Below are 14,705 nucleotides of genomic sequence, written 5' to 3' on the forward strand. Positions count from 1 at the left end.
TTTAAACTTCAAATTAACCTTAAAAGGTGATGTTAGGTTTCAGAATTGCTCAAAAGATATTAATTGTTTTTAAAGGCCTGGTCTTGAAGCTCTTTAACCCTTTCAATGCTGAGGATTTTGTAACCAATTTAGGACCAGATTACAAGGGGAGCGCTAACAGTTAGCGCGAGCGATAAGGGGTTTATCGCAGGTGTTTGTTTATGTCAGGTTTTTTGCTCGTATTACAAGTTGAAAGTAAAGGTGATAGCTTGTGCGCATTTGTTAACGCATGTCAGATTAGTGCATCTTTAGAGCTCTGGTTAACTGTTTCACGAAACAAAAAAGTGTGACAAACACATCAAAAAAACATTAAAAAGTACACTCATAATAACACTATCTAATAAAAATTATTAAAAGTTATAAGAGCTGAAACATATGAGGCAGGCAAAGGACTTTAACATAGAGATACATACAGTATCTCACAAAAGTGAGTACACCCCTCACATTTTTGTAAATATCTTATTATATTTTTTCATGTGACAACACTGAAGAAATGACACTTTGCTACAATGTAAACTAGTGAGTGTACAGCCTGTATAACAGTGTAAATTTGCTGTCCCCTCAAAATAACTCAACACACAGCCATTAATGTCTAAACAGTTGGCAACAAAAGTGAGTAAAACCCTAAATGGAAATGTTCAAATTGGGCCTAAAGTGTCAATATTTTGTGTGGCCACCATTATTTTCCAGCACTGCCTTAACCCTCTTGGGCATGGAGTTCACCAGAGCTTCACAGGTTGCCACTGGAGTCCTCTTCCACTCCTCCATGACGACATCACAGAGCTGGTGGATGTTGGAGACCTTGCGCTCCTCCACCTTCCATTTGAGGATGCCCCATGGATGCTCAATAGGGTTTAGGTCTGAAAACATGCTTAGCCAGTCCATCACCTTTACCCTCAGCTTCTTTAGCAAGGCAGTGGTCGTCTTGGAGGTGTGTTTGGGGTCGTTATGTTGGAATACTGCCCTGCGGCCCAGTTTCCGAAGGGAGGGGATCTTGCTCTGCTTCAGTATGTCACAGTAAGCCACAGTAAGCCACACACGCTTAACACCATCTGAATCAAATACATTTATCTTGGTCTCGTCGGACCACAGAACATGGTTCCAGTAATCCATTACCTTAGTCTGCTTGTCTTCAACAAACTGTTTGCAGGCTTTCTTGTGCATCATCTTTAGAAGAGGCTTCCTTCTGGGACGCCATGCAGACCAATTTGATGCAGTGTGCGGTGTATGGTCTGAGCACTGACAGGCTGACTCCCCACCCCTTTAACCTCTGCAGCAATGCTGGCAGCACTCATACGTCTATTTCCCAAAGACAACCTCTGGATATGATGCTGAGCATATGCACTCAACATATTTGATCGACCATGGCGAGGGCTGTTCTGAATGGAAACTGTCCTGTGAAACCACTGTATGGTCGTGCCCACTGTGCTGCAGCTCAGTTTCAGGGTCTTGGCAATCTTCTTATAGCCTAGGCCATCTTTTTGTAGAGCAACAATTCTTTTTTTCAGATCCTCCAAAAGTTCTTTGCCAGTATGAGAGAGTGTGAGATTGATAACACCAAATTTAACACACCTGCTCCCCATTCACACCTGAGACCATGTAACACTAATGAGTCACATGAAACTGGGGAGGGAAAAATGGCTAATTGGGCACAATTTGGACATTTCCACTTAGGGGTGTACTCACTTTTGTTGCCAATGGTTTAGACATTAATGGCTGTGTGTTGAGTTATTTTGAAGGGACAGCAAATTTACACAGTCTGTATACTCACTACTTTACATTGTAGCAAAGTGTCATTTCTTCAGTGTTGTCACATGAAAAGATATAATAAAATATTTACAAAAATGTGAGGGGTGTACTCACTTTTGTGAGATACTGTACATATACATATCTAAAGATGAATATGTATGTATTTATGTTTATATATTTGTGCATATGTATTTATATGTGTATATATGTATTTATGTATAGAGACATATATATATATATATATATATATATATATATATATATATATATATATATATATATATATATATATATAAAAGTGCCTTAGAGTCCTTTGCAGTTAAATAGATGAAAATATGTAAAATCATATTTCTGCAATATTTGTATTCAATAGTGTTATAGTGTGTATTTAGTCAGCCCACCGACGCGTTTCATCACTAAGAAATGTGACTCTGTCAGGGTATTAGGAAGCCACGTTTCTTAGTGATGAAACGCATCGGTGGGCGGGGCTAATGGGGCAGCGTGTGTAATACACACATTTTTAATACCGATACCTAATATCTTTAATAGAAACTAAGTTGCTAATGTTTCAAACAGATAGATTAACTGCTGCTGAGGTGATAATAAGCAGTGGGTCTCTTGATAAATGTTAACGTCTGTTGGTGTAATAGACACAGTGATTTACGAAAATATCACTAAAAAGAAATAGTTGCAACTAGTTTCTAGTATAATAGGACCTGATTACGGTTCGTCATTATAATGATATATCACGAATGGGTATTTTGATGTGTATGTTGGGGGTTGTTGATACTTTTATAGGGTTTATATCCAGAAATTGGCTGACTGGGTAACCCAACGAAGTTTGCAGGCAGGAGGATGTCTTTGAGCGCATAGGAACGCTTGTTTTTAATGATGGACTAACAATATTAAACCTATATTCTTTATACACGTGATAACCACACACACTCCCCATTAGCCAGCAGGACCCTTTTTCTTTCTTGTTTTTAATTAGTGTTGGGTTTACATACAATAAGGATTGGATGTGATATTCCCTTTCCTTTAACCCAACTTTAGATTAATGCTGTTATTTTTTTTCAATAAAGTGTTAATTTTTAAACTTTCTGATTTTTCTATCTGAATCATGAAATAAAAAATGTGGGTTTAGTGTCCCTTTGATGTTTTTGGAGCAATCAGTGTTCACAAGAAAGCTGTAATTTCAATGTAAGCAATCAAGGTAAAATGATATATTGTTTCTTTTTCTCTTATTAGACAATGCAGATTGTAATTGTTACCTTCTACCAAAGAAATTATTGTCTGTATGCAAAAATGTTCAGTGAATATAAAGCTATGCAAATATTGTTCTGGGGCACACTCGATAACACCAGCAGTGGGAATTGTACAAGGGAGAATGGTCTAACATACAGGGTTTGTGCTATTTGTGTAATGTCTGAAGAAAGAAAAACATTTACAGTATGCTATTTAATAAAATCAGGAGAATGCATTTTCACTCTATTAATAAAATATTAGGATTTGCATAAAGAGCACCCCAGTAAAATGTATAGCCTATTGAGGACTTAAATGGATACTAAACCCAATTTTTTTCTTTCATGATTTAGATAGAGCATACAATTTTAAGCAACTTTCTAATTTACTCCTATTATTAATTTTTCTTCGTTCTCTTGCTATCTATATTTAAAAAGTATGAATGGAAAGCTTACGAGCCAGCCCATTTTAGGTTCAGCACCATGGATAGCTCTTGTTTTTGTGTGGCTACATTAAAGCCACCAATAAGCAAGCATAACCCAGGTTCTCAAACAAAAATGGGCAGGCTCCTTAGCTTTACACTCCTGTTTTTTTTTAAAAAAGATAGCAAGAGAACAAAGGAAAATTGATAATAGGAGTTTAAGAAAGTTGCTTAAAATTGCATGCTCTACCTGAATCATGAAAGAAAAAAATTTAGTATCCCTTTAAGTGAGCGCTTGGCCCAGTACATATTTTTAAAAAAAACATATACATGAAAGGAAAGTTTTCTATGAGTGCACCTTTAACTATGCATTTTAACCCATTTGAATGGTCAAAACAATAGTAAAATAAGTGAACTTGAAACTGTCAAGTTTAGAAAGTCAAATGAACATGGAGAGATTGGAACTTTATTCATGTAATGAGTTTTGAATATAAAATGCAAGGGGGGTAAAATACATTTGTTTTATTTTTTTATTTTTTTAACTAAAGCAAGTGAAAACTTTATAAGCATACAATAAGGTATTCAATCCTGTAGAGCTCATATAAAAATAATGTTTTAACACTGGAAAAAAAATAGCAAAATATTCCTTGACATCATCTTGATTGACAAGATTTTTATTTTTATCTCTGCATCTTTATACCGTTTCACAATGCTTCAACAAACCTCTTTTGCCTTCATATACTTCAATTGATGTCTCTTTCCAAAATTTTAGGCTATTTCTAGTAAAAGGATTTTTTTATTCATTGCTTTTAAAACCTTCTAATTATGTTCATTGGGGTCAAAAAATATTTGTGTTTAAGAGCAACAAACAAGTTAGTTTACAGATTGCAATAGAAGCAGAGAGATAAATGAAATTAACTATTTTGTGTGTTTTTTTTTTAGTTTAATCTTTGATTTTTTGTTCTTACACATAACAATGCCAGCTGAATGCACAAACACAAATGCAATGCACTTTGGGTCAGGTGAGGGGGCTTAATTGCTATTAATGCCTGACAGTGTTGTAGGTTAGTTTACTTAACATATATTCAGGTGAGGGTCTCTTGTGAGGTAAAATATAGATTTAGAAGAGATGGCAACATATAATTTTATAGAATTTGCATTTAAATAAATGGTAGCTTACTTTTTTAAATTACACCTGCTTGTTTGTATTACAATAGATTTTACTGAAAAGATCACCTAAAAAAGTATGCAGAGTATGGCTATTATGCAATTTTTCTTTGTCCCTGAACAATCCTCTCAAATCTGCCATCTTATCAGTCATGCGTTACATTGGCCAAGCTAAAATTTGCTGCATAAATGAAACGCCAAAAGAACACACACACACACACACACTACATTTCTAAATGGTAATTTCTGAAGAAATTCACTGTTTTATGCATGTGGCAACAGAAAAAGTATTCTATATTCAGCTACACACATTACCATTTACATTACATTTGTTTGTAATTTTTCTATCTTCGGTAATGTTTCTTTCTTGGTATTATTGGCCTCTATCTCAATATAATGCTGTCTTTGTATAGACAGAGATATCCAAGATAGATTTGTTTGTTTTAGTCAACATTGTAAGCATTAATAACACACTTTCTCCAAAATTGATGGTATAATTTACCTCATACAAAGTAATTATTCCATATGTTTGAGCCGGCTCCCTCCATTGCAGAAAGATCTTCTCATCGAACGTAGTGCTTTGAATTGACTCAAGGGGCACAGCACTTGGAACTACCAGGCAAAACAGTATGCAGCAAGTAAAGTACAAGCAAAATAAACATTAGCAATTAGTATGAGGGCAATGTATTTATGTAATACCCCAGCAATCATAGCTTCTTAATGAGACATATTACATTGCTATTTATATATATTTATATATATATATATATATATATATATATATATATATATATATATATATATATATATATATATATATATATATATATGCTCAAAAAACCAAGTATTGCAGTATGCAGTGATACCTTTTTTATTGGACTAAAATAATATTTCAAAGACAAGCTTTCGAGAGTTTTCCTCTCTTCCTCAGGTCTGAAGCAATACTAATATTATGTTAGTCCAATAAAAAAGGTATCACTGCATACTGCAATACTTTGTTTTTTGAGCATCTATCTACTGGACTAACACGGCTACTCCAATCTTCACTATATATATATATATATATATATATATATATATATATATATATATATATATATATATATATATATATATATATATATATATATATATACTGTACATATACATACATGCATACACATTTATTATTTATTATTTATTAATTAATTATTAACTTAATAACTTAGCTCAGCAAGGCCATGTTAAACTTTAATTAATAAATATACCAGAAATGACATTTTGCCTGGCATTGAATTATAAACTTCCAATTGTAAGCATAAAAGGCAATTATCTACAGTTATATGTCTTAAGACTCATCTGAAGGCATTTCAGGGAAGTGTTACAAGTAAAAATAAAACACAATACTGTATGCCAGAGTATAATTAATATGTTAAACCTTTTAGGGACATATAATAAACATATTAATTAAATTCAGACCTTGTTTGGGTATTATTTCATGTGCACCAAAATGTTTCTAGTACATATGTACAAAAATGGGCTATCACTTATATGTCTTCAGAGCATATACAATCCAAAACCATATCAAATATAAATTTGAAACATTGGGATAGAACAAATAGTTGTGATTTTTATACACCATGGAAGCATTTAGAGTTCATACCATATATTTTCAACAGCTTAAAATAAATAGATTTTATTACCCAGTGTTATGGTACCCTACTAAATAACCTGAAATGCACGGGAAGCTGAAAAGGCTTTACCAGGCTTAGAATCGAGACCCTAAAGGTTAAGACAAGTATTACAGTTTGCCAGTTATCTGAAAGGTGGTGAGTCAGTAGCGGCTTGTATGACACAAATTACACTATTATAGGCACAATTACACACCACCGCCAACTCTCTGAGCTTGAATACTGGTGCACGGGCCCTCACAGCATATATATGTATGCTACTGAAAAACGGGAATAACTTTTACTAGAAATGTTTTTGCTTTTGGAAGTATATTGCAAAATGTTTTTATTAAAAATTGAAATGCTCCCATGCACATTTCAGTTTTGATCTTTCTATCCCTTTAAGAAATCTTGAGCAACATAGAATTTGGCCCAGATTGTACAAAGCAGACTTAATAGGTCACTGGCTTTTTATTGCAAATCTTACAGCTCAGGATATTTTTAATGTGATATTATTTATTCTTCATCTGTATTCAATTGATTTAGCACATTCATGCCATATTTGGAAACTATACTTGTGACAAAATATTCAGAACTGGAACTTTTGCTAAAAAATAATTTATATTTAATTTGATTTGGAATGTATTGGATACTCAAGAGCTTTGCTGAGCATCTCTACATATACAATGTATTCATAAGAGCTGCGCTCAAGTGCTATCATAGCAAATTCAAGCATTCAATAGTGTGGAGAACATCTGTCAAACAGATCTCAATAGAGCTTACATCTCCTTTACTGAATCCATAGCTTTGTTTTTCAATGAACTCATACTCTTTACTGTAGATTGGTTTGGCGTTATTATAAATCATTGTTGGAAAATTATAATAGAAAATGTATTTTGCAGTATAGTACTTTTTCAGGAGAAATAAAAACAGTCTAGTATAATGCATACAGTGGATGACTGTTTTTTAAACCCTGTTATTAACTCTAAAAGGCATATTTTTCTTTTCAAACAAATCGAGAGGAGCAAGCAACTATTCAAAGGGTCATTAAAATTTAAAATGGCTAACAATGTAGTATTGCACTGCAAAGCAGAAACCCAAAGGCTTAAATTTAAAACTAAAAACACAACAGCCAACCCATGTCTGGCACTGCTTTCTTGTATTTGGTATCACCCTTAAAACCTGACTGTACAGCCAGCTAAAAAGCCACACTACCCTTACTATAGACTTAAAGGGGACACTAAAGCCACATTTTTTCATTTATGATTCGGATACAGCATGCAATTTTAACCAACTTTCTAATTTACTCCTTTTATCAATTTTCCTTTGTTTTTTTTTTTGGTATCTTTATTTGAAAAAGCAGGAATGAAATTTTAGGAGCTGGACCATTTTTGGGTTAGCACCCTGGATAGCGCTTACCTTTTGGGCCTACCTAAGTAAGATTTTCAACAAAATACACCAAGAGAACAAAGCAAATTAGATAATAGTATAGTATAATGAAAGGTTGTTTAAAATTGTATGTTCTACCTGAATCATGATAGTTTATTTTTAAATTAACTCATCCTTTAAAGCAGGGATGGGGAACCTTGGCCATCCAGATGTTTCATAACTAAATTTCCCATGATGCTCAACTGGACTTCAGAGTGCCTAAGCATCATGGGTAATGGGAGGGCCTAGGTTCCCCATCCTTGCTTTAAAGGAACATTATAGTAGCATCTGAAAAGCCCTTCTGTAATTATAGAATCATTTAGACAATATGCTTTTATTGGCAAAAAATATTTTTGTTAAAAGCTATTACTGATAGAGCAATAACTATTAATGTTGACATGCCCATTGCAGATATGGCAATTTGTCCACAAGCTGTGCAATCTGTAAAGAACATAACAAAGATGCTTTAAGTGGTAAGTGGAGAAAAATGTAATTACATTGAGTTAGGTCATTTTGGCCATGTTTATTTATACTATAGCAAGAATTATTTGCTTTGAAAACAAAACAAAATTGCTAATACAATTAATCACTGTGCTGTTCACTGTTTAAACCTAACCCAAGCTGAGTAAGGATGACTGCGTCACTAACATATGTTGTCTCTTTAACTATAAACTTACCATCTTCATCGGTCTGCACTATAAGCTCCAGACTTTCTTTTCTTCCCTCTGGATTCATGAGCACAAGCTTCACGCTCACATTAGTAAATGGGGACAGGTTTGTAATTGTGTGCTGGGGGTTGGAACTTTCAGCATCCCAGCTGACCTCTTCTCTTACTTGCTCTTGACCTCCCACCTGGTATCTGTACTGGATGGTGAGGTTGTAACGATGGCAGCGAGTTACATTGTATCCAAATGGCTCCCAACGAATGGTGATTTGTTTGGATTTTATGTCTAACACTTGTAATTTCCGTGGCCCATGCATTGGATCTGGAAAAATAAATACATTTTATCTACTGAGATGAAATAGCAACTCAAAGTTTACCTACAGCATACATTTATTTTAGACAATTTATAGCCAGTACTATGTAAGAGCTAGTAACAAGTCTATAACCATCCTAAAACTGCCTATTTAAATACAATATTGTATAGCAACCAATAGTGTATTTAGTTTTTTTTCTGACATATGCACTGGGAAATCTGATACCCAAACCACCCACACTCAACTATTTCTACTATTTTTTGCATTTTCAGTAGGGCAGGTACAAGAGGAGCAGTCATGAATCCCAACAAAACAATTAGGGGACATTTATTTTTTTAAATAAATAAAAAAACATAACAGTTGCAGCTTGCTAGAGAGCTATCCCTCAAAATGTGCTGTCCCCAAAATACCACTGCCCTAGACACAGGCTCAGTGAGCCTAGTTCAAACCACGTCCCTGAAATCAAATATATTGTGAATTAGCAATATACTATGTACTTTCATACATACACAAATTTTATAACACCAATCTAAGAGCTAGATTACAAGTGGCATGCTAACAAACGGCTAGATTACGAGTCTTGCATTAGCCTTAAAAAGCAGCATTAAGGGGTCCTAACGCTGCTTTTTAACGCCCGCTGGTATTACGAGTCAGGCAGGAACAGGTGTACCGCTCACTTTTTTTCCGCAATTTTAGCATACCGCAAATCCCCTTACGTCAGTTGCGTATCCTATCTTTTTAATGGGATTTTCCTAACGCCTGCATTACGATCACTGGAAAAAGTGAGTGGTAGACCCTCTCCTGTCCAGACTCCTAACACATTTAAAAGTCAGTAGTTAACTAACGCCGGAACATAAAACTCTTAACTAAAGTGCTACAAAGTACACTAACACCCATAAACTACCTATCAACCCCTAAACCGAGGCCCCCCCCCACATCGCAAACACTATAATAAAATTATTTAACCCCTAATCTGCCGACCGGACATCGCCGCCATTCTTTTACAGGTAAAAGAGCTGATTACTTTGGGGCAATGCCCCGCAAAAGACCATTTTAAGGGCTATTTGTAATTTAGTATAGGGTAGGGAATTTTATTATTTTGGGGGGCTTTTTTATTTTATTAGGGGCTTAGAGTAGGTGTAATTAGCTTAAAAAAATTGTAATTCTTTTTTTATTTTCTGTAATTTAGTGGGGTTCTTTTTCCGTAATTTAGTTTATTTAAATTAATTGTAATTAATTGTAGGTAGTTTAGGAAATTAGTTTAATTATAGTGTAGTGTTAGGTGTAATTGTAACTTAGGTTAGGGTTTATTTTACAGGTCTTTTTGCATTTATTTTAGCTAGGTAGTTATTAAATAGTTAATAACTATTCAATAACTATTGTACCTAGTTAAAATAAATACAAAGTTGCCTGTAAAATAAATATAAATCCTAAAATGGCAACAACTATTAGTTATATTGTAGCTCGCTTAGGGTTTATTTTACAGGTAAGTATTTAGTTTTAAATAGGAATAATTTAGTTAATTATAGTAAATTTATTTAGATTTATTTAAATTATATTTAAGTTAGGGGGGGGTTAGGGTTAGGGTTAGACTTAGGTTTAGGGGTTAATAAATTTATTATAGTGGCGGCGACGTTGGCGGCGGCAGATTAGGGTTAATAAATTTATTATAGTTGTGGTGACTTGGGGGGGCAGATTAGGGGTTAATAAATAAAATGTAGGGTTCGGCGATGTTGGGGGCAGCAGATTAGGGGTTCATAGGGATAATGTAGGTGGCGGCGGTGTCCGTAGCGTCAGATTAGGGGTTAATAAATATAATGTAGGTGTCGGCGATGTCGAGGGAGGCAGATTAGGGGTTAATAAGTGTAAGATTAGGGGTGTTTAGACTCGGGGTTCATGTTAGGGTGTTAGGTGCAGACATAAAAAGTATTTCCCCATAGGAAACAATGGGGCTGCGTTAGGAGCTGAACGCTGCTTTTTTGCAGGTGTTAGATTTTTTTTCAGCCAGCTCAGCCCCATTGTTTCCTATGGGGAAATCGTGCACGAGCACGTTTAGCAGGCTTACCGCTACCATAAGCAACGCTGGTATTGAGGTGAGATGTGGAGCTAAATTCCGCTCTACGCTCACCTTTTTGCGGCTAACGCCAGGTTTAAAAAAACCTGTAATACTAGCGTTACTTTAGGTGAGCAGTGAGCTGAAACTAAGCATTAGCAACGTACCCCTGTTACCGCAAAACTCGTAATCTCGCCGAAAGTTTCTTGCTTATGCACTAATTCTGCTTCTGGGTTAGCCCACGTATTACAATTTGAAAGTAAAGACCAACTGTGCTAAACCAGAAGTGTTAGGAATACTTTAATTTCCAATGTTCTTTGTATAGAAGAAAATGTTCTTTTTATTTTAAAATATATACTTATATATATATATATATATATATATTTGTTTATAAAATATATATCTATACCTATACGTCTATATGAGTATATACACACACACACACACATATATATGTGTATATATATATATATATATATATATCCTATATAATAAAAGGCCAAGTGTGTTTGTCCGAAGCTGTCATGCGCAGTAGACAGCACAGCACGAGGACAAACACCCCTGGCCTTTGAGAGTCCCTAAGTCTCTGCTCTGCAATGCGAGCAGAACCGAGCGTGGCTGGGGGCGTGACCGAGCATGAAGGGGGCGTGGTTGAGTGCGAGGGCCGCGAGGGGGCGTGGCCAAGTGTGAAGGGGCGTGGCCAGGCGGCCCGTGAAAGGCTGTGTCTCAAAACAGCTCAAAAGAGGGGAGAGAGGGGGTAGGGAAAATATAAGAAAGGTGAGAGAGAGAGAGAGAGAGAGAGATCAAGAGGGGAGAGAGAGAGATCAAGAGGGGAGATAAAGGGAGCACAAGAGAGGGAGCAAAAGAGAGGGGGAGAGACAGCAAAAGAGAGGGGGAGGGAGAGCAAAAGAAAGGGGACAGAGAGATCAAAAGAGAGGGGGGGAAGAGAAAGAGAGGGGAGGGGGAGAGAGAGAGGGGAGGAGAGAGAGGGGAGGAGGGAGAGAGAGGGGAGAGAGAGGAGGAGGGAGAGAGAGAGGGGAGGGAGAGAGAGGGGGAGGGAGAGAGAGAGGGGAGGGGGAGTGAGAGAGAGAGAGAGAGAGAGAGAGAGAGAGGGGAGGGGGAGGGAGAGAGAGAGGGGGAGGGGGAGAGAGAGAGGGGAGGGAGAGAGAGGGGAGGGGGAGAGAGAGAGAGGAGGGAGAGAGAGAGGGGAGGGGGAGGGAGAGAGAGAGGGGGAGATGGGGAGAGAGAAAGGAGAGAGAGGCGGGAGAGAGAGAGAGGGGGGGAGAGAGAAAGGGGAGAAAGAGAGAGAGGGGGGAGAGAGAGAGAGAGAGAGAGGGGGGAGAGAGGGGAGAGAGAGATAGAGGGGAGAGAGCGCAAAAGAGGGGGGGGAGAGAGAGAGCGCAAAAGAGGGGGGAGAGAGAGTGCGCAAAAGAGGATGGGATAGAGAGAGCGCAAAAGAGGGTGGGATAGAGAGAGCGCAAAAGAGGGGGGGGAGAGAGAGAGCGCAAAACAGAGGGGGAGAGAGAGCACAAAAGAGAGGGGGGAGAGAGAGAGCTCAAAAGAGAGGGGAGAGAGAGAGTGCAAAAGAGGGGGGGAGAGAGCGCAAAAGAGGGGGAAGAGAGAGCGCAAAAGAGAGGGGGAAGAGAGATCTCAAAAGAGAGGGGGAGAGAGAGCGCAAAAGAGAGGGGGGAGAGAGAGCAAAAGAGAGGGGCAGGGAGAGAGCGCAAGGGTTGGGACTGCTGTACCCTGCAAAAAATGTCCCGTGTGAACGGGCTTTAGGACTAGTATATATATATATATATATATATATATATAAATAAAAATACAAATTATATTGCATGTTTCAAGGCATTTGACAGGAACAGACTCAAAAGTGTGTGTGTATATGTATCTTTATGCACATATATTTACACATATAAACACATAGACATGCATACTCTTTTATATATATATATATATATATATATACACAGACATATATATATATATATATGTATACACACATATTTAGACATACACATTTGTAGCCCTTTACAGTCAAACACTTTGCCATATAGCACATACCTTTTAACACCATTTTATTAATATTAAATCTATATATTTTTTTATTAAAAAGTGTGTGTGTATATATATATATATATATATATATATATATATATATATATATATATTTGTGTGTTTGTATATATATATATATATATATATATATATATATATATATATATATATACTGTATATAAAATATATGTGTGTGTAATACTTTATTTTAATCTGTTTTGCCGCACTAACCCTTCTCTGGTTAGCACGCCGTTTGATGGCGCTCTAATGGTAGTGCAGTCATGCAAATCTGGTTATTGTGCCACTGTTAATCTAGCCCTAAATGTATTATCACTGCACTTATTTATTTATTTTAATAAATATTTAGGGTGGACAATCCAACATAACAAACACTTGTACAACACGGCAGATCCACATATACAGAATAAAAAGATATTGTAAAAAATCCTATGAGCAAGCACAGAAAAACAGAATGAAAAAGGCATAAATATGACATATCACTCCACAAAGGCTAGTAAATAGTCTAAAATTAGAAATAAATTTTAAACATTTAGTAATAACATTTAGACACAGCATTTTATATATCCAAAAATATCAACTTATCTTCTAAACAAGTGCTATACACATATTAGAGAGACATTACACTCATATACATTTAATTCCATGGCCAATTATACAATGTACTTTCATGGTTTATTTTGCCTGCTTTTCCTGTAGTTTATATCTGATTTTTTTCCCTATGGCCCAGAGAGACTATTTCATGTAATTCAGAATCCTTATCCTACTATGGGCTAGATTTCGAGTGGAGCTATATTTTGCGCTCCCACGTTAACTCCTCTAGATAGAGGTTTTTTGTGTGGGTTGGGTAGTGCTCGCATTAAAAGTAAAACGTTTTTGCCTGAGCAATAACACGACATGTGCAAAGCCAAAGTCTGAATATTGTGATCGCGTTAGCTTATTCCCCTATAGACTTCAATATATATATATAGGAATATCTATTTATAAACACATAGAATATATTCCCCTATGTGCAGATAACTATGATTTTTCATGTTTTCAGCTACTTGACTGCAAAGGGCTCCCATGCACCTATATATATATATATATATATATATATATATATATATATATACACATGTATGTATATGTGTATGTCTATAAATAAATATATACACATATAAATACATATGTATACAGATATAAACATATATACTGTATAATGCATATATATATATATATATATATATATATATATACACACATATATATAGTTAGACATGTATATGTATGCATCTCTATGTTAAAGCCCTTTGCAGCCTTTTTTGCCAACACCTGAGACCTCATATCTTTTTAGCCCTTATAACTTTTTTATGCAATATCTTTATTAAATAATATTAATTAGACAGTGTTATTAAGAGTGTAACTGTTCTTTTAAATATAATTTTGATGTGTTTTGTGCAACTTTTTAGTCAAGCTTATCAGTTAGCCAGAGCTCAGAAGTCGCGCTAACCTGATGCGCAAATGTGTTTACTTTCAACCTGTAATACACGCGCTACTTTTGATGTGCACAAGGAGCCATTATAAACCCCTTTTCGCTTGTGCGCAACAGTTAGTTCGCCACTCATAATCTAGCCATACTGTGCAATGCAATGATTGTTTGATACATACAGGAGCTCATTTATATGTGTTGCTAATTATTCACAGCAAAGGAGACACAATAAACAATATTCAAAAGACTTCTTAAGAGGTGTGTCTATACACTGCAACTTTTGATAGCAAAATTATAGTTTAAAATATTGTCAAACATTTATTTTGTATGTAAATCTTTTGAGATGCAGTCATTAATTTCTGGGGCATATATAAATGCTTTTTGTCTTTTTGCTACTGAGAAGATTAAAATAAACATTATATAGCAACTAGC

At 35.7% G+C, this 14,705-nt stretch overlaps 1 protein-coding gene across 6 annotated transcripts in view; it reads right to left on the reverse strand.

The window, feature by feature from the left end:
• The window catches only part of PTPRM (protein tyrosine phosphatase receptor type M), a 1,348,209-nt gene that overhangs the window by 676,990 nt on the left and 656,514 nt on the right, over positions 1–14,705 (reverse strand). For all 6 annotated transcript variants that reach the window (XM_053714931.1, XM_053714930.1, XM_053714929.1 and 3 more), the window contains 2 exons: positions 8,373–8,681; positions 5,121–5,230 (listed from right to left, as the gene is read on the reverse strand). In XM_053714931.1, coding sequence (XP_053570906.1) covers positions 5,121–5,230; positions 8,373–8,681 — 419 coding nt within the window. The remainder of the gene's footprint in view (positions 1–5,120; positions 5,231–8,372; positions 8,682–14,705) is intronic.

Source organism: Bombina bombina, chromosome 5 (assembly GCF_027579735.1).
Source record: "Bombina bombina isolate aBomBom1 chromosome 5, aBomBom1.pri, whole genome shotgun sequence".
In the NCBI taxonomy this organism is placed as follows: domain Eukaryota; kingdom Metazoa; phylum Chordata; class Amphibia; order Anura; family Bombinatoridae; genus Bombina; species Bombina bombina.